The sequence below is a fragment of the Nothobranchius furzeri genome, chromosome 1, assembly GCF_043380555.1.
Source record: "Nothobranchius furzeri strain GRZ-AD chromosome 1, NfurGRZ-RIMD1, whole genome shotgun sequence".
NCBI lineage: Eukaryota > Metazoa > Chordata > Actinopteri > Cyprinodontiformes > Nothobranchiidae > Nothobranchius > Nothobranchius furzeri.
In genome coordinates this window covers 57,757,709-57,784,075 of record NC_091741.1, presented here as the reverse complement: position 1 = coordinate 57,784,075, position 26,367 = coordinate 57,757,709, and the positions used below count along the sequence as shown (strand labels likewise).

At 42.6% G+C, this 26,367-nt stretch overlaps 1 protein-coding gene across 17 annotated transcripts in view; it reads left to right on the top strand.

Moving 5' to 3' along the window:
- nav3 (neuron navigator 3) overlaps nucleotides 1-26,367 on the top strand; it is a 529,271-nt gene that overhangs the window by 409,300 nt on the left and 93,604 nt on the right. For 15 of the 17 annotated variants that reach the window (XM_070549274.1, XM_070549267.1, XM_070549264.1 and 12 more), the window contains 3 exons: nucleotides 861-1,035; nucleotides 7,118-7,186; nucleotides 17,228-17,370. In XM_070549274.1, coding sequence (XP_070405375.1) covers nucleotides 861-1,035; nucleotides 7,118-7,186; nucleotides 17,228-17,370 — 387 coding nt within the window. Of the gene's footprint in view, nucleotides 1-860; nucleotides 1,036-2,043; nucleotides 3,735-3,787; nucleotides 3,929-7,117; nucleotides 7,187-17,227; nucleotides 17,371-26,367 lie in introns of those variants that run through there. The other 2 variants (XM_070549286.1, XM_070549289.1) reach the window with 2 other exon arrangements.

Genomic DNA, 26,367 nt, shown 5'->3' with positions numbered 1-26,367 from the left:
AAAACATCTCTGTTGGGATACTTGTAAAACCTCAGTATGAATTATCACCTCTGGGAAAATATCCCCAAGGCATGAATCTACTTTTAAATGTCACAGCTTCAGTAGGAAGAGCCATTGATGACTGGGAGGATGTTTCATAACTCAGCAGAAGGACTGTGTCAGTCACTGCCATCTTCGCCCTGCTTTGTGTGCCAGCTCTCACTGAGGGCCTGGTCTCAAAAGTCCATTTTACAAATGGCTTCATTAGCTTCACTTTACAATTATGTATCTACCTCGAGGCCATTTCATTATGGGAATAACACCACAGAGTAGTAGTGATTGATTTATTTCTAGTGTTACTGTCTTGTGTTTCAACACTAGAACTGTGGTTTGTATAATTCACATTCCACATAAAGTTTTGTTCTGCAGTAAAGAGAACTGCGGTTTGTCTTTAGATCTTTCTGTACTAGTTACAGCGCTTCTGTAATCTACACCAGATAAAGCTTGAGTTTAATTGTTCTCATACAGACGATTTTCAACATTTGGCATGCAACATCTGCTGCTGGGCTCTGTCCCTAAGAGAGCTTTCTTCAAAAGTCAACACGTGCTTGTTTTATGGTGTTTGAAAGAACAATACACAGTCTGAAAAATATTTATCTGCAGCATCATGGGACACCACTTGAGTTCAAGACAAAGGAATAACATTCGGACACTTTCACTTGCACAAATCACTTAATTGATTGAACATGCTTCGGTATAACTGGGAGGGAGATGCTGTTAAAGCTATGAATCAGCAGTGCTGGGATGGAACCCATAACAAAGGATCTGTCAAGAAACTCACAGCTGATTAAATATTTCTTCAATTTGTTTTTTTCATCCAGAGATCAGGAATGGCAACCTAAAGAGCATCCTTGGCCTCTTCTTCATCCTGTCACGCTACAAGCAGCAGCAGCAGCAACAGCAGCAGTACTACCAGTCCCTGGTGGAGCTCAGCCAGCAGACCAGCAGCACTGCACCTTCCACCAGCAGCCTCAAGACACAAGACATGCAGTCCAGGTTTGTCTTTCTATCAGTTATTTAGTTGCAATTGATATATTGGCTTTTAGATGCTAAAGTTCTGAGGCTCTAACATTAGAATTTCATCTGCAGCTGATTCACGTTTAGTTTCAGCCCATTTCAAGATGGACCCCGTATATAATTATTGTATTAACAAACACAAACATGAGCAGAGCCCAGTCCCAGATATCGTTCTAAAATCTGGTGTCATGGTAGATGAGTCCAACACACACTTGTTGTGCCAACAGGTCATTAATGTTTTTACAGTGTTGTATGTAAACATGCATAACGTTTTTTTTTTATTCAACCAAAAAAAAGACAACGCCATCATTTTTTTATGTAAGATGTCTGAAACTCAAAGGCAGAGAACAATAGGAATTAGTGAATCCCCTGACCTTTAATTAAGAAGAAAATCATCTTTGTTTTGCAATAAAATGAAGTCTTTCACTACAAGAATTTTATTTATTTTGGCATGAGACATACTGGGACATCAGCCTGTTCCACCAGTTCTTTGGTTTTCACCGTTAACATTAAAACTAAGCTGGACGGACTTTGGAGACAGTCGCCCAAGGACAATTTAGACAGACCAATTAACCTGACAGTCATGTTTTTGGACTGTGGGAGGAAGCCGGAGTACCCGGGGTGAACTCACGCATGCACAGGGAGAACATGCAAACTCCATGCAGAAAGATCCCAGTGAACCCAGGACCTTCTTGCTGCAAGGCAACAGCTCTAACCACTGCACCACTGTGCAGCCAGGATCTGTCCATGTTTGATGTAAATAGACGGAGTGGCATTAGACGAGCATCGGTATGACATGCCACACATGAAACACATTCCCTAAAGCCCATTCCAAATTCTGCAATGCCTCTGTGTGTGTGTGTGTGTGTGTGTGTGTGTGTGTGTGTGTGTGTGTGTGTGTGTGTGTGCGTGCGTGCGTGCGTGCGTGCGTGCGTGCAGGTGTGTGTGTGTGTGTGTGTATGTGTGTGTGTGTGTGTGCGTGCGTGCGTGCGTGCGTGCAGGTGTGTGTGCGTGTGTGTGTGTGTGTGTGTGTGTGTGTGTGTGTGTGTGTGTGTGTGTGTGTGTGTGTGTGTGTTTGTGTGTGTGTGTGTGAAATTGGTGCATTAAGAGCAGTTTGTCTCAGCGTTTCAAGAGAAGCTAGTGAGTAAGGTGATACTGTCAACATCTTTAGCTTCACTCTGTTTGGACAGCTAAAGAGGTGGTTGCTGGGGGGTCGGTGTATCATGCATTTGTGTGTCAGAGGTTATTAGTGGCACAGCTGCCTCCCACCCCTCACCACATCTTCCCTCCAGCAGGTGGAAAACGCTTTCACACACAAAGTTTTCCCTTGCATCAGTCCAGTATTTGAGATGTTGAAACACAAAATACATACGTGGTAATTTTTAAATTACTGTTTGCAGGACTGTTAGGCACCATAGAGATGGGCCTATTTAAAGATACTGTAATTTATATTTGTACTCTTTGGTTGAAGTTTCTTTCTTCATTTACACAAAGATGTTCTTCTCTCATTGTCTTTCTTCTTGATTAGAAGTGGTGTCTGAGTGCTGGAGGCCATGGTAGAGGTCATGGGATCATCTCGTGTCTCTGTGGTTAAATAATCCATCAATCTTTGGATTTGCAAGAACAATTGGTTCTTTGACTTCGTCTCTCCCATCATGCAAAATTAAAACATATTGTGTACTGGGCAATCCTTTTAGTCATCTGACTTCAATTTTGCACCCAAGGAGTCAGTCTTATGAATAGTCTCCTTTTTTTTTTTTTGCATATTTTTGAATTTTTTTTATATCTGTACCAAATACAAATCATTTTGTTTAAGTATTCTCTCATTTAAATAAATAAATAAATAAAACTGTATCTACAGTGGTTCCATAGCACTCAAAAAACAAATCCCAGTCTGCATTCCAGCAGCTTCAGCATCTCCTTGTTCCAGTGGTATGCTGCAGATGATTTAGATGACTGGAATCATCTGCAGCAGACCTTAAAGCTTGGATCTTTCATTCCACTCTCCTCGTGAAAAGTCCAATACAATCACTATAATACAAACCCACTGCACATGCTTTTAGCCACACGTTTTACTGCATTTGGTGTTTTATGTTGTAAAAAGGTTAAATTGTACTTTTATGTTGCTAGTACTGCTGCGTCATCATTGAAAATGACAACTGGCTCAACAAACAGAGTAATGGTTAATGCTAATTTTGTACAAAAGGTCAGCCATATTTAATTATCCTATCTGAGCAACCAGAAAATGGAAACCAAAGCCCTTGTTTCATCACACACCCTAAATAAACTGGCACACTCTCCTGTGTCCAGTTGTGGAAAGGGAAGCCTTCTATAGACAGCACCTGCTGGTGTGTGCGTGTGTGTGTGCGTGTGTGTGTGCGTGCGTGCGTGCGTGCGTGCGTGCGTGTGTGTGTGTGTGTGTGTGTAAAAGGGGAACTCTCTACTGGACGGAGCGAGACAGCTCGGAGCCGCGGGAGGCTTTTAGTGCACTAGGCAGGGGGGATCAAGCCTGGCAGCTCACACCAAACCTCTCTTTAACTCACCATGTCCCGGGGTGAACAAGTTGACCCCCTGGTATGGCGCTCCTCACGCCTTCCCACTGCTGTGTGTCGCGACAGGAAGAGCTGCTTGCCTTATGGGAGGGGAATCAGCCCAGCCAAGACCAACCCATCCCATAGGTAGTTATAGTTTGCTCTGTGTGTGTGTGTGTGTGTGTGTGTGTGTGTGTGTGTGTGTGTGTGTGTGTGTGTGTGTGTGTGTGTGTGTGTGTGTGTCCGCGCGCGCTGGTGTATGTAAGGGACTGGGTCACCATAGTCTTGAGAATAACTGTAAAATCAAGAGGATGGATTGACATCACTGGCAACATGAACTGGTAAATTATTTGGGTGTGTTTTTGTAATTGATGATTCTTAACATATGAGTGGATTTTGTGGCATTTTGTGGCATTTTGTGGCATTTTGTGGCAAAACATTGTGAGTAATGCAAAAATCAATTGTCACAGTTTAGTTTTAGCTTTAGTTTTTATGGGCTCAGTTTGCACAAACTCCAGAATGTCATGATCAGATGAATTACCTGCTTTGCCTCAAATCTCTAACGATCCATTTCCATTGCATATGTAAGGAAAGCTTCAGGACTCCAAAGACAGTCCAGCAGCATCAGAATTGTCTCCCGAAGCTGGTTTTAGCAGAGGGATTAGGGCACAAGTAGTGCAAGGCTTGCTCAGGATTGGCAGCAGGTGTGAGTTTATGTGCACGCAGAGTAAGGAGAAAGCTTTTAGAGGATAGCCTGGTGTGAAGAAGAGCTGCAAGGAAGCCACCTCTCTCTAAGATAAGAGGGACATAAATGTTATTCTGAAGGTCCAGAATGTGAACTGCTGAGGACTGAGCAAGGTCATTTTCTCTGATGAGTCCTTTTTCTGGTTGAACACTTCCATCAGCCCTGTGACCCGCCAACAAGAAAGCATCCTGAGACCATTCATGTGTGGGGGTGCTTCTCAGCCAAGAGAGTGGACTCGGTTTAGCCTCAGAAGAGCCATGAATAAAGAGTGGTACCTAATACTGTTGCCCTAATATCAAACACCATACATGTCTTAAAGAGACTGTTATTGGCCCACCTGAATGATGCACCTTTCAGGACCGTCTGCAGCTTGTTTATCATTGAGGGATTGGCGTTGAAGACACCATCGCACCTGCTTCAACAAACCCAAAGTCATCTGGATTAAACTGGCAGCAGTGTGAGGATCATGTTCTTTTATTTTTTCACATTTATCACAATTCAGCCTGGTGTCCTAAATCAGAATCTCTAGAAAACAGAGGTGGACATCTCCACATACACCTGGATTAATGGCCTTCTGAACAAACAGATCTGTGTGTGAGACTGAATAGTTGTGTGTCTGGAGCACCGCAGGGAGTTGTGTTCTCACCGTTCCTTTTACGATGCACCTCTCAGATGCACCAAAGACCTGCAGGAAAATTCAGAGCACTCCACAGTTGTCAGGTCAGAGATGGACAAGGCACCAAAAACAGGGAAGTGGCGCACCACTTTGTGCTGTTTGTGGGAATGGTCATCTATTCTTGAATGTTAAAAAAAACAAAGGAGATGATTGTGGACTCCAGGTGAAGCAGGAAAATGTTTAACAGTTGTTCCATCATGGGATGGGTGGAGTAGGAAGATAGGTACCTCAGCGTTCACCTGGACAAAGCAGACTGGAACTCTTGAGAAAGTTGAGATTCTTTATTGTTTACAGCAGCTATGACATTTTTTCTGTAAGTCTGTTTTTAGAGGGCATTCTGATCGGCAGTCATCTTTTGAGATGGTAGCATCAGAGCCGGTGACTGTAGCAAGCTGATAAAGCAGGCTGGTTGTGCTCTGGGTACAGCTCAGGAGCCCAAAGAGCTGATTAAACAAAGCAAGATGCTTCACAGAATGAAGAAGATGATAGACAACCTTAAACATCCTCTTCACAAGACAAAGTGTCTTCAGTCGGAGGTTTCTTCAGATCTGCTGCAACACAGGATAAACTTCATATCCACAGCTCGAACAGACACAATGATGCACTGAACTAACTTCATATATACATATAATTCCCCTTTAGGATTATTAAAGTGTTTTTGAAACTGATTTAACTTCACAGAGTAAGTTAAAGAAACATTTAGTAAATGACTATTTTCTTATGTTAGGCCTATTTTTACATTCAACAGTAAATGATACGTAACTTTAATGCAACTTTATTGTGGGATTCAACTTCAAGAAGTCACCAATATTTAGTTGTAAATGGTAAAATGGCCTGTATTTGTATAGCGCCTTCTAGGGGTCATTCACCCGTTCACACACACATTGACACACTGGCGGGAATGAGCTACAGGGTGGCCACTGCTACCCTGGGGCACACTGACGGAAGCAAGGCTGCTGAACACAGGCGCCACCGGCCCCTCCAACCCTCACCCGCAGGCATGGTGGGTTAAGAGTCTCGCTAAAGGACACATAGCAGCATTTTCTGCCAGGAGCCGGAATCGATCCTACGACCCTCCGATTACTGAACAACCTGCTCTACAGCCTGATCTACTGCTTCCCAGTTTGTTTTTTAACCAGAACACTCGACAAATGCTGTATTATTTTCATTGATCACAACCAACTAGAGGAAAAAATCTAATGGTTACAGTTGAAAATGTCTTCTTGATCCCCAGTGAGTCGTGGAGGATGGCTGCTTATACTGAGCCAGGATCCTCTGGAGGTTTCTTCCTGTTAAAAGGGAGTTTTCCTCTCCACTGTCGCTGCATGCTTGCTTAGTATGAGGATTGCTGTATAGTCACTGACACTAGTCAGTGACTTGATGCAATTTGCTGGGTTCCTTATATAGGAAACATTATTTCTGGTTGGCTTAATGAACTGACCTGAATTGGAATGTTTATTATGTGAAGTGCCTTGAGACGACTCTTGTCGTGATTTGGCGCTAAATAAAAATAAATAAAATGGATTTATTTTTTCAATGTTTGAGTCTAACAAATGGAAGATTCATTAAGGCTACACAGTGTTTAGAGAGGAATAAACAAAATCTTCTGACCATTTGTGGACATTACAGTCTTGACACCTCGTTGCTTACAGGATGTAATAAATCCATGAAGCATACCATCTAAAGCAGCTATTAATTCCCTTCTCTGTGAGTGACTAAGTGTGACTAGTCCCACGGGAATTTCCTTCAGCTCGCTCTTGCGTGTTTTGGGGTTTTCTTCAAATGATGCCACCACTTAATTGTGTGTGAGAGTTTTTCTGGCTATTTTTTAAAGGCAGTGTGGGATGTTTTAATTTTAGTCATATGCTTGTGGTTACAAACATGTGTGAGCCATCATGTGGAAATCAAAGATATGTGTGCCCTGGCATGCTACCAGTGTTCACCACGTGCCTTGTGTTTTCTTCCACCTGGCTCTCGTTCTGTCTCTCTGTCTGTCTAACTGTCTGCCCTCATGCATGTTAACGTATGCGTTGAGAAAAATTCAACAAGGAGTCTTATTCCTCATTTAACCGTCGTAACGGTTGTTTGTCATCTCTGTTCTGTTCATAGTCTCACAGCACGATATGCAAGTCCTCCGGGCCACAGCGGAATAGGTTCTCCGCAGAAGAAAAACACGAGGTAAGAACTTCTTTTTTCTATTCACAAACTGATTTGAGGGATGTCTTATGTCTTATTTAGAATTTTTGTCCCTGAAACGATCATGACCATTTAAGATTTCATCCTTGCCACTGGTGATTTTTAGTCCTCAGCTTGTTTACATTTACTTTTCTAAATCACAGACTGACAGACTTGCATACGTTCATTAGTTATTAAAACCAATGCATGGGATTTCTGTAGAGGATCACAGTGTAAGGAGACAGTCTACACAGATCACAGGGTTGATCTTGTTAGTCTTGTAAACAGAAGACTAAATAAAAGCAGAACTGTTGTAAACGACCCTGCCACAGCCTGCCTTAGCTAGTGAAACAACAAGCTAACGCCAACACAGGCTAACTAATACGAAAATAAACCATGGAGTTAAAAGTTCCACATTGTTGGACAAACAATATCATTACTTGCAAGTCCAGTAGCAACAAAGCCAGGTCACCATCAGTCTGTGATTTCATAGCCTCCTTTTACTCCCTCGAACCATTTTAGGCTGTGCCAATGTTTACTCTGGTTTTAGCTCTTTGTTTCACCTCCGAAGACATTATTCTCTTGCTTTCACATCCAGGCTCTGCCATGATGGTTTTCTTCTTCTTGTGCACTTTATTGGCAGTTGGCAAACTTAAAAAGCTAACTGCTGGCATTTATATTAGCTATTGGCACAGTAAACATCTGTTGCCATAGAGCAGGTAGAGACACAAATGACAACATTGTTAAGTGTTGTTTCTGGTCAGCAGAGGGCTGCTGAAAAAAACAGCATATGTTGTGTTTTGGATGCTGGTCATGCAATATTAGCCCAACATGCTGGTCCAGGGTGGTGTGCGGGTCTAGCATGCTGGTCTAGAATCCAGTTTACAGCATCCCATGCTGGACCAGCATACCAGCATCTAAAACAGAACATATGCTATTTTTTCTAGCAGAATTTTTATTTGCTCAAGTTTCTGGCTCAATAATCATTGAAACCAGTTTGAAAGCATTAGCTTAACCCTCCCACTGTCTTTATGGGTGACCCCGTGAGGAAAGTTGACCATTGAGCAAGATTGATGGTTTATCCCTTCAATTCAATTCAATTCAATTAAAAAATACTTTATTAATCCCAGAGGGAAATTGATTAAGGTCCATGTGGCAGGGGTGAGGTGGTGCTCACTCTTCACCCCTGCCACATGGACCCAAGAGGATAAACCATCAACCCTGCTCAATGGTCAACTTTCCTCATGGGGTCACACCCATTAGGACAGTGGGAGGGTTAAAGTTTTTAAAACTATTTGCTTTAAACAACAATTGTTGCTTGTGAACACTGCCCATTGAGTTATGATCAAACTTGTTGAAAACAGCTGTAACCTGAAGTTACACATGACCAGGATCCATAAACACCAGCTGGTTATTTAAAAAGACTGACAGTGTTTATAAAAGATGTTTAAAACTGTGTTTTTGGAGTCCAGTGACAACAGGGATTCTGAAGACAGCTCTATGATTAAAGTGAAAAACCACAGGCTTTTGAGACACAATAGGCTTGTGCAATTTGACTTCATAGTTGAATTGGAAGATTTTGTCTTCAATAAAGCGGAGTAAAAGTAAACATGGTGTTCAAATGCAGTTTGATTGGCTGCTGGTGTCCATGAACTCACCTATAACCCCTGAAAAAAGCATTTTACTGTTCTAACTTAACAAAGAGCTGGTGCTAGATTACAGCATGGCTGATGTGAGACCAAAGGTCCACCATGCTGATCTGATAATAAAAAAGCTGTTCATTTGGAATGGGAGCCCCTCATTTATATGTTTGCAGCTTCATTGGTTTTTTTAAAGGATACAGTTTTTTGCTTTTACCTGTGCCTTCGCAAGTGCCCACATTTATGATATCACCGCGGTCGGGTCAGAGGTCAGAGGTCAGGGTCAGATAGACAACACTTGATAGGGTTTAGAGGGTCTGAAGATTCTTCCATAGGGTGTAGCCGTTTCTCCTGACAGATAAAACCGACAGTTCAAAGTGAAATTCCTGCTGCTCTAATGTCCTGAAAGATCATCAGGTTTCTCAGGATTTTCTTTTCATAAACAGCCAACTCTAAAATAATCCCCTGGCATGTTGTGGGCTGTAATATGACAGATCCTGTAAGAGACAGTATCTATGTTCTATAAGGTCTGGACCCATTTTTAAACACCTTAGAAGGAAAAGGCTGCAGAAAAACTTGCTTTCATTTTAAAAAGATTGCAAATGTCTTGCCTTGCCAAAGCCTTTTGTGCTGATAAAATCTGTTATATGTGGTAAGTCTATGTTTTTACACAGGAATGTTATACAGATAACATTATAACATTGGACTGTTCCACCGTCCCACTTAATACGGGTGAAATGTGAAAATTTAAATTTGGCGCAAAAATTCATTCATGTCAGTAATTCAACCTAAAAGGTGAATTTAATAAATGAGATAAACTCATCTCACACAACGCCAGATAATTCAACCCTTTATTTGTTGGGATGATCATGGCTTACAGTTTATGAAACCCCCACATTCACAATCTCAGACAATTAGAATATGGTGAAAAGGTTTCCATATTCTAGACTCAAAGTGTCACCCTCAAATCAGTTAATGAATCCAGAACACCTGCAAAGGGTTCCTGAGCCTTTAGATGGTCTCTCAATCTAAGATGAATTACTGACATAAATGGACTTTTTCACCATATTCTAGTTTTTAGCTTTACTACATGCAACATGAAAGCAAACAGCCGTATTTTCTGTAAGACGATCCACCTGTTGCTTGCACATGTATTGTGTAACTTAGACATTGTTTTCATAGCATTTTAAAATGTGAATTAAAACAAATTTGCATATATTCCAATTTTTTTAACCTTATAGAGTTAAATAAATGAAAGATGATGCAGGGATCACAATGTCCTCACATGTCTCTGGAGGTTACAAAGACGAGTTAAAGTGTTTTATGTTCTTGTTCTTTCAACACGTTGTTCGTGTATCTTAGTATTGCAGTATAATCTATCCATTGGGAATTCTTTGATGCTTTGGCAAAGAAGCTGTCCCTGATTGTACTTCAGAGTAAAGTCCACAGTGTGGACAGCACCATGAGTGTCACAGAGGCTCCCTGACTGCTGCAGCTCCTCTTAAGGTTTTACAAATAAGCTTAAGCGGTCACACTTCTACATACAGGTGTATGAATTCAGGGATCTGACATTCATGAAAGCATTGAGAGATACATTTGGTGCATACGCTTCCTCATCTACCAACACAGACTGCACGGACACACCCCAGTTCAGCTGTCTGATGCCTGCAGCATTTGTTCTGCCTCAGTGGCTCTGGGAACCAGCGTGTTAGCAAATAATTCCTCTTGAGCCTCCACAGAGAAATGGCAAAAATGCTGCAGCCAGCAGCCTCTGCCCTATGGGTGGTAATCTGCCCTCTCACATCACTGACAACAAGCCTCACTTGCTGCTGCTGCTGCTGTGCAGAAAGAGCTTGTTAATTCCTGCAAACATATTAATATGCATCTCACAAATTAATTACCTGATGTTCATTAGATAATAAGTTAATGAGTGAAAGCTGAAAGCCCATAGAAAATACCACAATTATTTTTCAACAGCTCCTGGGTAATAATAATAATAATAATAATACGTTTATTGCCAGACTTAAAGTCCATTTTAAAAGAAACATACAGATAAAAGAAAAAGATACAAGAAAAGCACAAGACAAGAAAGGATACCAATTGACATTAATACCAATAAAAGCCTATATAAAATCACAGGATATAACTGCAACAGAGGTAAGGGACAACAAAACTAACTAGTTGAAATAAATCCACCCAAACATTTTAACCGGCGCATTCTCAGCCGAGACATATAACGAGAGCAGCTCACAGTGGGATTTGAGAGTGCAACTATAATACTATTGGAAGATTCTTCCAGCCGTCTCATAAACTTGAACATTAAAGGGGCATTATGGAAGTTTGACAGCCAAAACATGTATAGAAATAATACATTTCTTCTTCATACATTCTCCTGCAATGCCCTGGTCCTGTAGAATGAGCCCTGGCATTTTTACTGTGATTGCCTGTTTTTCTGTAAAATCACAGAAAAAGAGAGCTGCTCGGGTCGAGCAGGCTGCTTCATGCGCGTTCACGCTCAGGCATCGCCCGTAGCATTTGCTATCAGTAGATTTAGCAGCAGAGAGAGAGATAGTGCCAACTCAGCGACTTTGTCGCTGTTTTTAATGACGTTGTTTCAGGTGTTTTCAAGGATATAAAAGTTACAGATGCTGTGAATGTTACTGGTGTGTAGCTCACCTTGTAAGATGTCTGACTCTCATGCAGAAGACCTGTGTTCGATTCTGGGTGTGAACATAGTTTATTTAGAGTTTCTTTTTTACATTAATGGTATATTTTTTCACAGTAAGATGCCCAAATTTTTATTTGAGACTCGCCGAACGGCATTGAATTCACAGATAAAAAAGATGTGGGTTCAACTTTCATTATGGAACAATTTTTCAAGCAAGGGAAGGGAATGATCTGAGCATGCAGGACTGACCCATCATAAACCTTTGTCAGCTGTGCTGAAGAGAAAGGTACAGAACCAAATTATTTAATTAATTTGCTGCACGTTCTCTTGTCCTCTGTCCTCCGGGCCACACACACACACACACACACACACACACACACACACACACGGGACTTTCTCAGCTGTTATCTTCATTAAGGAGTGTAAACGTATAGCATGCGTGCCTCGTGCATGAGCCTACTATTGAAGCTGCCATTACGTTTTTGGCCTGAGGGGGCAATCACGAGCATAAAAATTCAAAAGTCCGTAAAGTTCCTTCAAATTTCTTAGAAGTGCCGTAAATGTTCACACTCTCACAGAAACAAACATTTGACTAGCACTGCCTCCCCTGGGAATTTTGAGGAGGATTCTCATTGCATCATTGTATGCCACTTGTAACCTGTGCAAGCTAGACTTTTTATAGAATGACCACAGATGTGCAGTACACAGTGGTGTGCAGTATGCTTTAAATTATGCCACTTTAACAGGTGTGGAACAACAGTTGCATTTCCGTGAAATGGTGTTTGCTTGCACATGTGGCTTGCAGCACTGCCTGTAAATATCATCATCGTTGCTCATATTGGCTGTGATGAAGTGGCCAAGATATTTTATCTTTTCACAGACTGCAAGACTGTTGCTGGACAACAGGAAAATTAAGCCTTTTGTCCTGGGTGGTTCTGTAGATTAGAACAACACTTTTGCTCGAGTTATATTTTAAATAATTTTCCATTCCATACCTAGTACTAACATCTAGGAGCTGCTGCAGTCCTGCACTACTTGGACTAAAAACGACGAGGTCATCCGCATGCATAAGGTGATTAATCAAAGCATCACCTATCAAACAGCCTGTGTAACAAGCTCTCAGACGCCCAGATAGCTCTTCAAAATGTAAGTTGAACAAAACAGGAGATACATTTCCACCCTGCCTTGCCCCATTGGACACACTAAAGGGATCAGAAATACTCCCACCCCATTTATTTATTTGTTTATTTATTTATTTATTTATTTATTTATTTATTTATTTAGTCACCTGAAACTTTTCTGTCTCCCTTCCTTGAGAAAGACACAGCTGGAGTGTGAGAAGTGTTTGTTTTGTGTCACTAAAACTCACCTGTGTAAACTGTTAAAGTACAATTTACTTGTGAAGAACCCTAAAAAGAGATTCATGTCTCCATTTTATCTCAATCTCTCTTCTTTATTGTACTTTCTAGCTCAAACCATCAGTGAAAATAATTTGTATGCTCTCTGGTCTAGCAGATCACTAACACATGTTTGGGTTTAAATCATCACAGGGTGGGCTTTGATGTAAATGGTCAGTGTGATGTGATAGTTTGGCCATTAGGTTCATCACCCAGTAGGGGGTGATGTCTGACGGACGCCCCGCCCTCACTCTCGGTGCTGTGGATGCCAGATGTTAGGTGTTAAGTAAATATGATGAATATAAGTTCAAGTAATTGTCACCTTTGCTGCATATTAAATGTGGATAAGTGCAAAAGAAAAGGAGGGGTAGTGGTGTGGTGTGGTGAGAGATCAGTGTGAGAAAGGTGCTGCTCTGTACAGCCAGTCTCGAATAACTGTCAAAAGAAATGATGTTTTTGTTCTTCAGTGTTTGTCAGTGTGTGTTTGTCAGTGTGTGTGTGTGTGTGTGTGTGTGTGTGTGTGTGTGTGTGTGTGTGTGTGTGTGTGTGTGTGTGTGTGCGCGCGTGTGTGTGCGCGCGTGTGTGTGTGCGAGCGTGTGTGTGTGCGCGCGTGTGTGAGCCACTAAATCACAGTCCAGAAATTGCATTACATTTGTCTGTCTAGTTCCATTCTGCTCATGCACGATAAAACCTACATTTTGGAAGATGAAAGAATCTCATGATGAAAGAGATTTCTTCTGATTTCCATCTGAATTGCCTCAATCTCTCCCTCATTTCACTCTTGTTTATCACATATTTTCTGTTCCCCGAGTTTTCAGCACCAGTACTCTGAACTACCTTTCATTCATTTGTTCATTTTAGCCATCTTTATTCTTCCCTCTTTTAACCCTATGCAGGCAGGCGTTGCAGATTTGCAACGTTAAAACCTACCTGGTTACTCCACATACATATTTCATGAGCATTTTTTAACTCAGAAGTACCCCTGAAGGACTTAGTTGTTCGTCCTTTCATCAGAACTTATTTTGAGCCTGAGAGGGTCAATGTCATCATCTGACAGTCTTACTAAGCCGTGGTGAAAGTTTCCCCCTCGTGGATCCAGCCCTCTCTGCACACTTCTGTTTGTTTGTTCTATTAAAACTCAGCATTAAAGATTGTGGTCTCATTTGCAGCCTCCCGCCTCTCCCTGACTTTGCAGCTGTGCAGAACTTGTCCATCTGTTTTAGTCCGGCGCTGACGGACCTTATGGCTGCAGCTCAATGCAGTCACTGAGGCAGAGCTGCTCTCAGAAATGAATCAGCATCTCTGAGCAGTCTTGTGTCGTTGCCACTGAAGACGAAAGCTAGAATGTTAGAGCAAAAGTCAATAACTCAGGGAAACAGTGAATGAGAGCAGCACGCCCCCTCCTTGTTGATGCTAGCGGTTTTGCTCTAGAGCACATTTTATTTTTGCACAACTGTCTCGCTCAGCACATGGGCTGACATATTAGAAAGGTTTGTTCTGCCTTCCTGCTGAGGGAGTTACTTCATTCTTGCTCCAGTTTTCATAACACAGAATTTGAATTTTTGCTAATAGAAGATATTGCCTTGCAAATATAAAAAAATTGGGAACTCTAATAGAGTGCTGCCTTAGTTTTTTGTGTTAGAAAATGGAACAGATGCTATTTGAATAATGAAAATGTCAGTAAGAGGCAAAGTCATTCTGAGTCTTTTCAGTTGTTTGTGAAAATAATGCAACCAGAGTTATTTCAGTGGGGATTTTGATGAAGCCCAGACTGTTTTGAGTAGGACGAAAGGTTGTGCAGAAGGGTTTGAACGAAGGCAACTGGAATTTTCTGGTTTGTTAAAGACATTCCGCTTCTCATCCGAGGAGTTTTGTCAATTCTGACTGAAATATGGGAGAGTCCAGCTTATAAATTGTAGCTATGTATTGTTGCTTAAGGAGCAGAAACTACATATGAACGCCCCTCCTTCCTACCTTCTGATGAGTCCTGTCAGAATTGGATGAGAAGTGAAACGTCTTCAAGAAACCAAAGAAGCCCATTTTCCTTCATTCAAGCCCCTTTGGATCACCATGACCTGCATGACTGAGAACCTTCACAAGGAAAGGTTGGTTGCAGAAGGCTCCTGCAGATAGAGAGGGACTGAAAATCATTCAAACACATTACCACAGTAGTGTGTGGTAATTACACCAAGTTACGCTCTTTTTCGTTTATTACTCAATTGTTTTGTTTTACTTCCTCATAAAACTTCAGCGTATCTTCTTTTAACACAGTGTAAAAAGCAGAATGGTATGATTTGTGACTTATGCAACTTTCTGTTAACACCCAGCAGCATAAACTGTTTTTATGACAGGAGTTAAAACTTACTTCTCACACAGAATTTAACTGGAAGTGAAAACAGATCCAGGTAATTTTATGTATTTTTTTCATCAATTTTGTAATTGAAGACACATGTGAACAAATAAAATAATACCCCACTAAAGAGTTTATGCTGCATAAAGCCACTGTAAAACACAAGCTGGGCTTTGATTGAACTATCCGTGTCCCTCTCCTCATGAGGAGTCATGAGGATCTCCAGCTGCGGAGCAAATCAACATGTGATGCTGCAACTTTAACTGTGTCACGAAAACAGGAAAACATTCCCCGTCAGAGCTGAGAAACTGACAATACAAGCTGGTCTGTCTGCAGCTTTTTTTCCCTTAAACAAATCAAGTGAAAAGTAGTACATGACTGTAAACTTAGATTATCCAAAATATTTTCAAAAATTTCCACAGCTGTGGAAGATAAATTAGCATCTTTTAGAGGCAAATTCTCTATTTTCTCCTCATTTAAACTCTGAGTTCACTTTCCTCTTTTATTCTTCCTCCTCAAATCACAAGGGAGCATGTGCTTCCTCCCTTACAGAACCCTCCTGATCTCTTATTGTCTTACACTCTGATGCAAAACGGATCCAAGGTCAGAATTCAGAGCATTACAGCTTAATTCTCTAAATAGGAAGTGAGCTGCACACTTTTATTTGTTTTTCTCTTTAGTTGGTTAGAGTCTCATCTGTTATCCCCACAGTAGCTCTAGTTTTCACTCCCATCAGTGGATGGATACATTCTCCTTTAGATGTAGGTCTCATGCACAGAAGCTTTTGTTTTGCACCAACATGGAAACAATGTTCAAAACAGGTTCCAATAATAAAAAGTATAAAACTCTACCCTTACATGACGTAGACGGCCTTCTGAAAACGATGATGTCATAGTTTAGACTCCAACTAACCAACTATCCCTATTATGTCATCTGATTGCATGTGTGTTTGTGGTGCAGATGCTGCAGAGCACAAACAGGAAACCAAGGCAACAACCATTTTCTGTTCTTCTTCTATTGTTTAACAGCGGGTGCTAAACCAGCTTAGTGCCACTAGCTGGTTTTGATCACCTACCAATAATAGAATAATTTAAAGATAAACTTAAATGTTAGCATACCTGTGCATTTTCAATTTTTGTTCACGCATTTTTATTTTAAATTTGCAGTTTTAAAATTGTTCTATGTTACGGCTGGAGCCTTTTTTTGTTGTGATTTCATTTTTGTGCATTTTATGTTGCATCTGAGGAGCCTGCCTGCAGACTATGTTGGCTCACCCTTGCTCCTCCCTGCACCAGCTGAGCTGGGTTTTCATCAGCCGCAAATTGTTTAAAGGACCAGCTGGAGCTCCTCACCAATGGGGACAATAGTGCAGAGCTGCCTTTCCTCTGGTCTGTTGTCTCCCACTTAGAACTTCGATATTGTGCTCTTACTGTTTGAACCTGTTTTGGTAAAAGTGGATTTAGATCCGTGGTGGTTAAAAGAATAATAGTCATCTTTTCTGAATTAAGAGAAAGTAAATAAAACATTTGTTAATTTTCCTTTGTGTCACGCGTCCTCCATGTTACCCCAGGCCCCCTAGACACCTGGTTGTAACATTCTAGTAAACAGGGCAAGATGTTTTCATCCACATGATAACGCTCTTGGATCTCCCAGGAGATGCTGGGACCTGGTACCTCTGCGACTGACGAACTGAGCAGTGGTTTTCACCAGCTAAATGACTAAATTACTTCTCTGATGGTTCAGTGCATTAAAATGTAACAAATGTGTTTTTTTAACCAATTAAAATGTACTTGAGGAAGATAACTTTAACTTTAATTAAACTTTCAGATCTGATTATTTTACGGTGAGCAGTTGAGTCACTTAGTTTCAAATACAGCTACCAATAATCTTTGAGATGCAGATTATGTTCATCTATCAAAGAGTATTAACATAGATAATATCTGTTTTAGTGATGCTGCTATCACATGTACTTTCTCCCATCACCTCCAGGTTACCTGGGCCTTCCAGAGTACCTGCTGCAGGCAGCGGGGCCTCCAGGAGCCCAGGCTCATCCAACCTCAACCGGCGGAGCCAAAGCTTCAACAGCATAGACAAGAGCAAGCCTCTTCAGTATGCAAGCGGCAACGATAGAGGTAAGAAACACTGATCCCTCTGCAGGAATAAACCAGCAGCAGTTGGTCTGAGATGCATGTTCTCCATCCCGACCACTTGATGGCGCTCCTCACACAAGCCACACAGACCAACCCTCAGCTCCACGCTAATGCCCCTGCTTCACCAGTTCTCACCAGCCTGCTGAATCATTCCCAGTGAGTTTAAATGGTGCCATTAAGTGGAGGAGGCAGAAACATTTCAGAAACAACAGAAATAGCTAATCTTACTGTTTCATCAAGTTTTATCAAGCTTGTAAATGTGTGATTTTGAAGGATGCCTCTAAATATGAGAATTATAATGGTTCTTTGTTTATTAATGAATTTTAATGATCTCTTCTACGAATTATTGTAAAAAATGGATTAAAACTAACAGACACTCTTGAAAGGATTTTATTCAGTTCACATGTCGTTACCCTTTTAAATTCTGTCTCACATCGAAAGAGACACAAAGGTTATCCACTGACGGGTGGACATCACTGGAAGGTGTTGAGAATTATTCCGTTTTATATGTTCTTACCTCTAAGTTACCAGAAGACAAACCTTCTGTCTGAAGCAACAAACTCGCACAGATGCTGCACTGCAGGGAGATAGAAGTGTGTTTTGGTTGAAAGTGAGGGAAAAAAATGTAAAAAAAAAAACATCTATTGTTGGTAAATGTCAGCAGTGCAGCTCGAGCCTTTTGGGCAAACATTAGAAAGAGAAACGGAAAGTCTAACAAACGTATTTCTCCTTTTTGCTGTGAGTGTTGTCTCTTTTTATGTTTGACATCGTCTTTTTGTCTCTGCCGCTGTACTTGCATCAGGAATGATCATGCATTTACAAATCAGTCAGTCCCGAAGAAACATGTGAAAGCGCACAGAGAGCATTACACCCCTCTTGTTGCCATGCAAGCATCTAACAAGATTCAGCTAACCAGAGTTAAGCATTAAAACAGCGCCGTGCTTGTCTTAGGGCATGGTGAGGAGGCAGTTGTGACACGCATTAAGCTGAAGGAGAAAATTGCAAGGAGATTATTTACTTTCTGTCTGATAGTGATATAATATGTGAAGCAGCTAAATATGCAGAACGTGAAGAAGAGGCAGGCCCACTCTGCAGAGTTTGCTTGTGTCATTTAAAAAAAATGAGTAATCCTTCATGTATCTGAGTCTCTGTGAAGATTTGGTGCTAGTGCGCATTAGCGGAGAGTCCGCCGTCGCCAAAAAGAAGAGCCATTTCATTGCCTGGCAGCTGAGGGGGAAAAAGGAAAGAAAGAGATGGTTGCTATGGTGATGTCAAATCACAGCACAGTGAAAAGTGTGGTGGCCCTGCAAAGCACCCTCCAGGGTGGGGATGGAAGAGCGATGGGCATCTTGAAAGATGAGGTTAATTGACTGGACACACACAGAGACAGAATCACACCAATGTTTTGGTGCCCCTTACTAAAGCAGCCATATACCTGCTGGATCTCATCTGACCAAAACAATACATTAGGTTGGGTGTCCTTCAAGTACTCTGGATTTTTTCCACATTCCAAAAGCATGCATATTGGGTTATTTGGTTTTAAAGGTGGATTATTTCTGACTATAATCAGTCACTGTGAGGTTTTCGCTCAGGCTGAACATGAAAATAGCCTCCTACACCTATCTCCCGCCAGGGGTATCCTGCTGTTGTGTCCTTGGGCAAGACACTTCACCCAACTTGCCTGTGTTACTGGTGGTCAGAGGGCCAAATGGCAGCCTCGCCTCTGTCAGACCTCCCCAGGGCGGCTGTGGCTACCAGTAGCTTACCATCACTAGCAGTGTGTGAATTTGAGAGTGTGTGAAAGCGTCTTTGGGTGTCTAGAAAAGCGCTATATAAGTTCAATGCATTATTATTATTATTATTATTATTATCTCCTGCGTCAGCTTCTTTTTTTTTTTTTTTTTTTTTTACCGTGTCCTGTCTGGCTGTGAAGCAAGCAGAATTGATGTCTGAATGCTGGCGACAAGCCTTACAGATTTATTCTCAGGTGGAGCATCAAAGCGTTTGCTTTTAATGTCACGCCTGATACTTAAAACTTTATTGTTATTGTTGTTGAATGCTTTGTAATTCCGACCAGACACGGAGACAGAGGTGAAAGAGAAAGGAAAAGGTGGGGAGAGGGGGGGGGGGTTCCACAAAAATAAACAATGAACAAGAGTCTGCTTCTAGACCTGCAGAAAAAGACAAAAGAAACAACAAAAAGACAAAAAAGGGACACAACAGCAATACAACAAGATCTAGCTATCACTGCGTCAACTTGATGAAAAAATTATATAATCAACATTGCTTAACTGAAGAATCACGATAATAAATCACAGTGCATTAAGTGCCCACCATAGTCTTAAGACCTGCGTTTAACGTGCCCAAGCCCATACTTTTGAGAGCACCATGTGAGCACCTGTGTGTGTACACGCGCTTGTTTATTTAAGGTTTCTCTATAGGAGCGTCCAACAGAGAGTGTGAGGGACCACAGATCCGCCCCCCAAAGATGCGCAGGAGACGGGGCGAGCTCCAAGTCCCAGAGATCCAGGCGCTGCCCCAGAACACAGGAACCCCAAGGAGACTGCAACCAGGAAGGCCCCCGCCCCCCTCGAGAGGCACAGAGGATCGCCCCGGGGGGCCACAACCAGCAGCCGGCAGAGTCCCGGGAGACATCAGCGGCAAGCCCACAGGCCCGCCCGCAGCCTCCCACCCCCTAGCCGGCCGAGCCCGGGACCCAGCGACCCGGGACCCAGGGGCGACCACCCCCGCCGGGGACCCAGCAGAGCCCAGGGACCCAGACCCCACCAGGCAGCCACCGGGATCTATCAGGCAGATGCCAAAATCTTAAACCCCCAGACCCGGTTGCCACGAACACTCAGGCAGACCATGGCACAAGCCCCCACACCAGGTGTGGCAGGGGGAGGGGGGACAAAGATCTATATCATCAAGAGAAGTTCCAGGAGAGGGGAGGACCCAAAGGCCCCACCTGACATATACAGTCATACACAAACACAGTCACACACTCCCTCCCTCATGCTCACACATGCACATACAACCCAAGACTTACAAAAATGCACGCCGGACACTCACTCATGCTCCCCATACACACCCTATTCACTCTGGTCCCGGTACTGCTGCACATTGGGTACAACCATCACCGGCAACCAGAGTTTGACCCTTTCTGCTGGGGTGCTGATGAGCAGGCTCCCCCGCCCAACGCTGAGCACAGCAACCCACCACCCCAGACCCCAACCAGACGGCCAGATCTCCCTCCTAGCCTCCAGCCCCAGGAAGCCTAGTGACAACAGAGGTGGCTAAGACCCCTAGTCTCCCTCCGCCTGCTCCAATATAGTGTTGTGTGATCATGAGGTGTATTCCATGGCTGTGGTGAGTGGGCAGTGCGGGCATCATCCGACCAATGCCAGCTGATGCCACCGCACCACCCCACTTACACCCTCAGCCATCAGTGTCTAAGTGCGGTTTAAAATTGGAAGTGGGCACCGGCACTCGGGAGGAGGCTGAAATATCCCCCTGCCAAATGCCGTTGATTGTGCTCACTCCCAAGGCCCTAAGTGTGTGTTTGTGTGGAATGTCGTCAGTGGAAGTGTATAAGGTGCAAATAAAATTGGGGGGCAGGTTGCCACAGGAATGCGGAAATGGGGTCCATACCCGCACTCCCTGACTTACCCACCCCCCAAGGTCCTATGTGTATGTTTGTGTGATGATGTGAGGGAGCAGGAGGAGAGAAATATGCAGGGATGGGGAGGAATGGCTGGTTAGGCGTAGCCCTCCAGGGAGCCAGCTCCCCTACTGGCCCCAATAGGCACCTCTGTTGTCAAACCGCCAGCCAGGGCATGGAGACCCCAGCCCATCCTGCCAGGGCCCAAAGCAGCAGCATTACAGAGCCCCACGGAGTCCGAGGGCACCAACCCAGCCCCACCCCAGCAGAATATCTATGCCCATCCCTGCATTTGCACAACTTCCAGAATATATAAGACATGGGACATCCAGGTAAGGTTCGGTCCTCCCCCTCCTGGACCTCCCCCTCCCCTGTGATGGAACGGCAGAGGAGCCAATGTCTACCTGAGGCCCCCGAACCCGGGCCAGGCACTGCTGCGTGTTCCTACCTTCTTCCCGGCAGCATACCTGCCAGGACCCGACCCCCAAGGCCCCGCCCAGATCCCCACACGGGGCCGGCCGCCCCCAAACCCCGAGCCCCCAGGCCCCCACCCAGACCCGCCCAGGGGCATTGCAGCCGCCAGGCAGTGACCCATGGCTGCCGCCGTCAGCTTCTGATAGAAAATAGATGGTGAATGGTTAAGATTCGAAAAGCCTGACAGATCCACATCACACTGTGAATAAGCATTTATGAACTCACCCATCTTGACTTGTGACAGCAATCAGCAGACAATATATTGACCAGCAGAAGCTAACCGCTAGCATTAGCAACTCCTAACCATGGCAAAACTCTTCCAGGCTTGTGTTATTTGTGGAGATAAAACATCAACGTTGCAAGTCAGTGGTAGTCGCGGTTCTGCTATCCAATCCGATTATAGATGACCAAATATCAGAAAATAAGACTCCAAAACTTGCTGTCTGAAGCTCAGCTGTGATGTGGGCAACTTCGGCCCAATTCCAGTGCTTGCCAGTACAGTCCCAGTGCACCTGGAGGAAGTCGCAGTAAGGCTTTGAGTGCAAATCATTGCTGAATTGGAGCAGTGAGCATTGCGTCATCGACCACAACGCGTGCTGGTTGCTCGTTGTGCTACTTTAAAAGAAAATCTTCATTAACAACTTTCAAACAAACAAACGATTTCTTGAAAAATTTAGAGCATGAAAAAACATCATTTGTTGTCCTAAAATGTACTTATTTTGTTTGAAAATACATATTTTCAGAAAAGGCACCTGAGCCTTTGTTCCACCTTCTTCTCAAAACTCCCACGCAGCAATGGATTGTGGGTAATGCCCTTTGCAAAGTGCAGATCAAGGGTGCTAAATGGGCATGGTCAACTTCTACACTGGAGGATCGGGACACCCTGCAGACTTGAACCCCTGGACGGGAACATGCAATTGAAGGGTGCAAGGGTAGAAGTGCAAGTATTGGGCCTTCATTTCCTGGTAATGGTGCACCAGTATATTGTTTCCCCTGAGAACGACTTACAAGGCATTTATTCCTACTAGGGTTAGAGATAGTGACTACAAATGTATTGATTGCATAAGTCACCCACACCTTTAAATATTTGTTGCAAAAGATGAACCTAAAAGTTCTGGGAGATGACCCTTTCCACTGATGTGAGTAAACTGGAGCTTTTTGGAAATTTGCATCAGCTTCATGTTTGAAGAAGGAGAAATGAAGCTTTTAAAGAAAATACAGCGATGCCTACTGTGAAACAGGGAGCTGAGCTTTGTTTTGGAGCTGCTTTGCTGCTTCTAGCACAGGGAACCTTGAATCTCTGCAGGATACAATGAAGTCTCGGGAATACAAAAGCATCCTTCAGCAGTTTTAGAAAGCTCAACGTGGATTATTGGAATAAACAATGGGAGATTTCATGAAAAGATTGAGGAAGGGTGACATATTTGTTGACATCAGAAACATTTCTGAATGTAGCATACGTCCACCCATCACATCTTCATTAAGACAAAGATGAGGCTAAAGACTAAATACGAGGAACTGAATCTAGTTTGCATTTGGCCGTGACATGCCGAGCCAAAAGTCGGCTGTCATAAATGGTGGGAGCATCAAAGCACATCTGTGGCCTTTGTTTTCGTCTCTGTTTGCCTCGTCAGCATTTTCAGCCTCTGGCAGTCCTTTTCAAACCTGTCAGAACGAGAGATGACTCTGATTGGCTGTTCAGCATCACAATTGACTCCCAACAGACATTGCTGTGTCTTTATGAATTATCCTGGAGTAAACGAGATTGATGTTAGTTAGAAACAAAGAAAATTGAGACTGAAACAATATGATGATCAATCTCTGGAGTGATTTTTCTCTTCAGTTAAAGCTTGTGTAGGTTGTTGCTTCCGATTAATGTATTCACCATAAATTGAGTGTTTGTAATTTGGAGACAGATCAACAGATGATCATTTGCTGAAGAAATGTCTGCGATTCAGCACATCAGTGTGTAAAAATCCTAGAGATGGAAAAGTGTTACATAGAAGATGAAGTCATAAAGAACCCTGAAAACAAATCCTGATTCCTAAATGAGTCCGGACCAGGACTAACATCATCACCTTCCACAATGGGGTTTTAAACGGAGGGCCTACGCTGTCACCACATAACGGTTGGGTTGTGAATAAGAACTCTTCAATCAGATAAGCTTCAAAGATAATTACTTTACATCTAGGAATTTTGAAACATTTTGCCAATGTCGGATGGATAAGGTTGGATCCAACAGCAAATGTTAAACCAAAGAAACGAATTTAAAAACAGAGCTGGCATGTTTGCACTCAGATACATGTTGGGGACGGACCTCAGCCGTTAACACACACAGTGTTTGTCTGTGAGAGGCAGCCAACTTTAGTCAATTCTGAAAGGTATTCAGGTGCCTGTTTCTTAGGGCTTCATTAAAATACACCCATTCATGCACACACACACACACACACACACACACACACACACACACACACACACACACACACACAGACACACACACACACACACACACACACACACACACACACTTTATTGCTAAGCTTTTTATTGGCAGGTGTTAACAAAGATTCTTTTAGCACACCCAACCTTTTTACGGAAGACTTGTCCTCCCGTGAGGATTTCATATCCTTACTTGAAAATTGTCAGCCGTTTTTACAAAACAATGTCGTCAATTTGCAGCAACGCTGAAGAGGCATCAGGGAGCTTTTATAGGTGGTGACAGACAATTACCACAATATTAATACTGAGCAAGGTGGAACGAATGCTGCTAAATTTGCGCATGGCCATTCCGGCGTGGCGCATTTCTAAGACACATTACAGTAATGTTACGCTGATTTGCCGGCACGGTGTGTCCTGCTAAAAGGGCTGTAGATGTCATGCATGCTGATGATTGTGTTTTAATTGAGCTTTTAACCCTTTTAAGCATTCTAAGTGTTACTTGGCATTCTAATAAAATCAACACTGATAATGTTAAACTACATTTGATAAGAGACTGAACAGCTACTTGCTTTTATCCAACCATCCAAATCATTTGCGTTTACATTTATTACAGCAGTTCTGCATTTTTAGCTTGCACTTTAGATGAATTAACAGCACCATGTGTGTACAAAACTATTAGTCCTTTACTGGGTTAAATTCATGAACACAAAGAACAGCAGAATGATTCTGCTGCAGGCACTGAGACATTTTCAGTAAAGTGTTAAAGTTTTCAAAGATGTTGTCAGAGGTGCAGACCTGCTGCGTCTCATCCCCAACCACAGCTGCACTGAAACGTCACTCAGCCCCACCCATCTCCATTTGCCTGAAGCGATCTTAAAGTGGGAACCAGAGGTGACGTGGAGCCAGCTGAGCCTCGTTCACTGGGCTGACTGGCAGCCAGACGGAGTCTAATGGTGCATTTCCTTATGGTGTCACCCTGCTTCATCTCTCCTTCAATATGTGTGACGTATGACTTTGAGACCACCGTGTGCTATAAATGATTGATGCTTAAACACGCCGTGTGCATGGAAGTCATGTTGGTCCTTGTGCGAGTCTGAACGTGCTACTTCAATCCCTTTGAAAAAGATCAAAACGCCAGCTCAGCGGGGTTGCTTTTGGCTGAGAATTTTTGTTTTTAAAAGGAGGTCAGACTTTTTTGTCCAAATGCAGGAGAGTGACGCATGCAAACAGCTCATTAGTCAAAGTTTGCAACAATCCTGCATTTGTTTTGTTTTTTGTTTGCTTGTCGTATGTCTTCGGTGTTCTTAGATCATCATATTGGGTCTGTCAATGAAAAAGTAAAGTATATTGTCCCTTTCAAACTTTGAAATGTACTTTTACCATTTTTCAGACTTATTGACATTATATGTGTCTGAAAACTGAAGTACTAAAGAAATGTTTCTCTTCATGTCCGAGGGCTCGGGGCAGGTGGTTGTGATAAATGTTAGTGTTCCATCACGACAACAATAACAACATTGTTGTTCACACGTTCTCTGGGGCCGCTCTGACTGGTGTTATTTTTATTTGTTGGCGTGATGACATCACAGTTGCTTGTCCACTGAAACTACAAGATACACACCTGCTGTGGTTTACTGTCAACACATTGAGTTTGTCAGATGTACTAAAAAACAGGAAAATGGGTTCTTTTGAAGTTTTCTTTTTTTACATTTTTGCTAATGGGATCAGAAAACTGCAAAATGATGTAAGTAGATTTTAAAAAATTGCTTAAATATTTGGAATTTAAACATTTCAAAAGCGTACCAACAAGTGGAGACAGTGGTGTTGAAGTTGTTCTAATCCTTTCAGTGATTGACATCAACATGTTTTGTCTGTATAATGTTTCAAAAATATTAGAAATAGGAGTAATTCCTGACTGAATTAGAGTTTCAAGGTGTTCTGATCAGAAAATAAAATAAAAAAAATATTTAATTTTAATTTTTTTTATTAAATTTGCTTCCTGAGACACAAGCTTTATTCTAGTGTTTTATTTTGCTCTAGATATTTTGGACTATAAGACCTGAACATCTAAAACAAAAACTGTTAAAAATGTAGATTTTTCTTTTTAATGAACTTTTAAAATTCATTACAATTCTGCAGTGGTTTTGTTGCTTTTATGAATTTTTAATTTAAAGTTTTACCAAAACCTAGGATGCCATCACATGGTCAAATGAATGTTGTATTTGTAATTTAAATAATCATTACTCATACAGCAGTAGCTCAGGAGGTAGAGCGGGTTGTCGAGTAATCAGAGGGTTGTGGGTTCGATCCCGGCCCCAACCAGAGAGGCCTGCGCCTGTGTTCTGCAGGCCTCGTCTCTGTCAGTGCGCCCCAGGGCAGCTGTGGCTGCATCGTAGCTCCTCCCCACC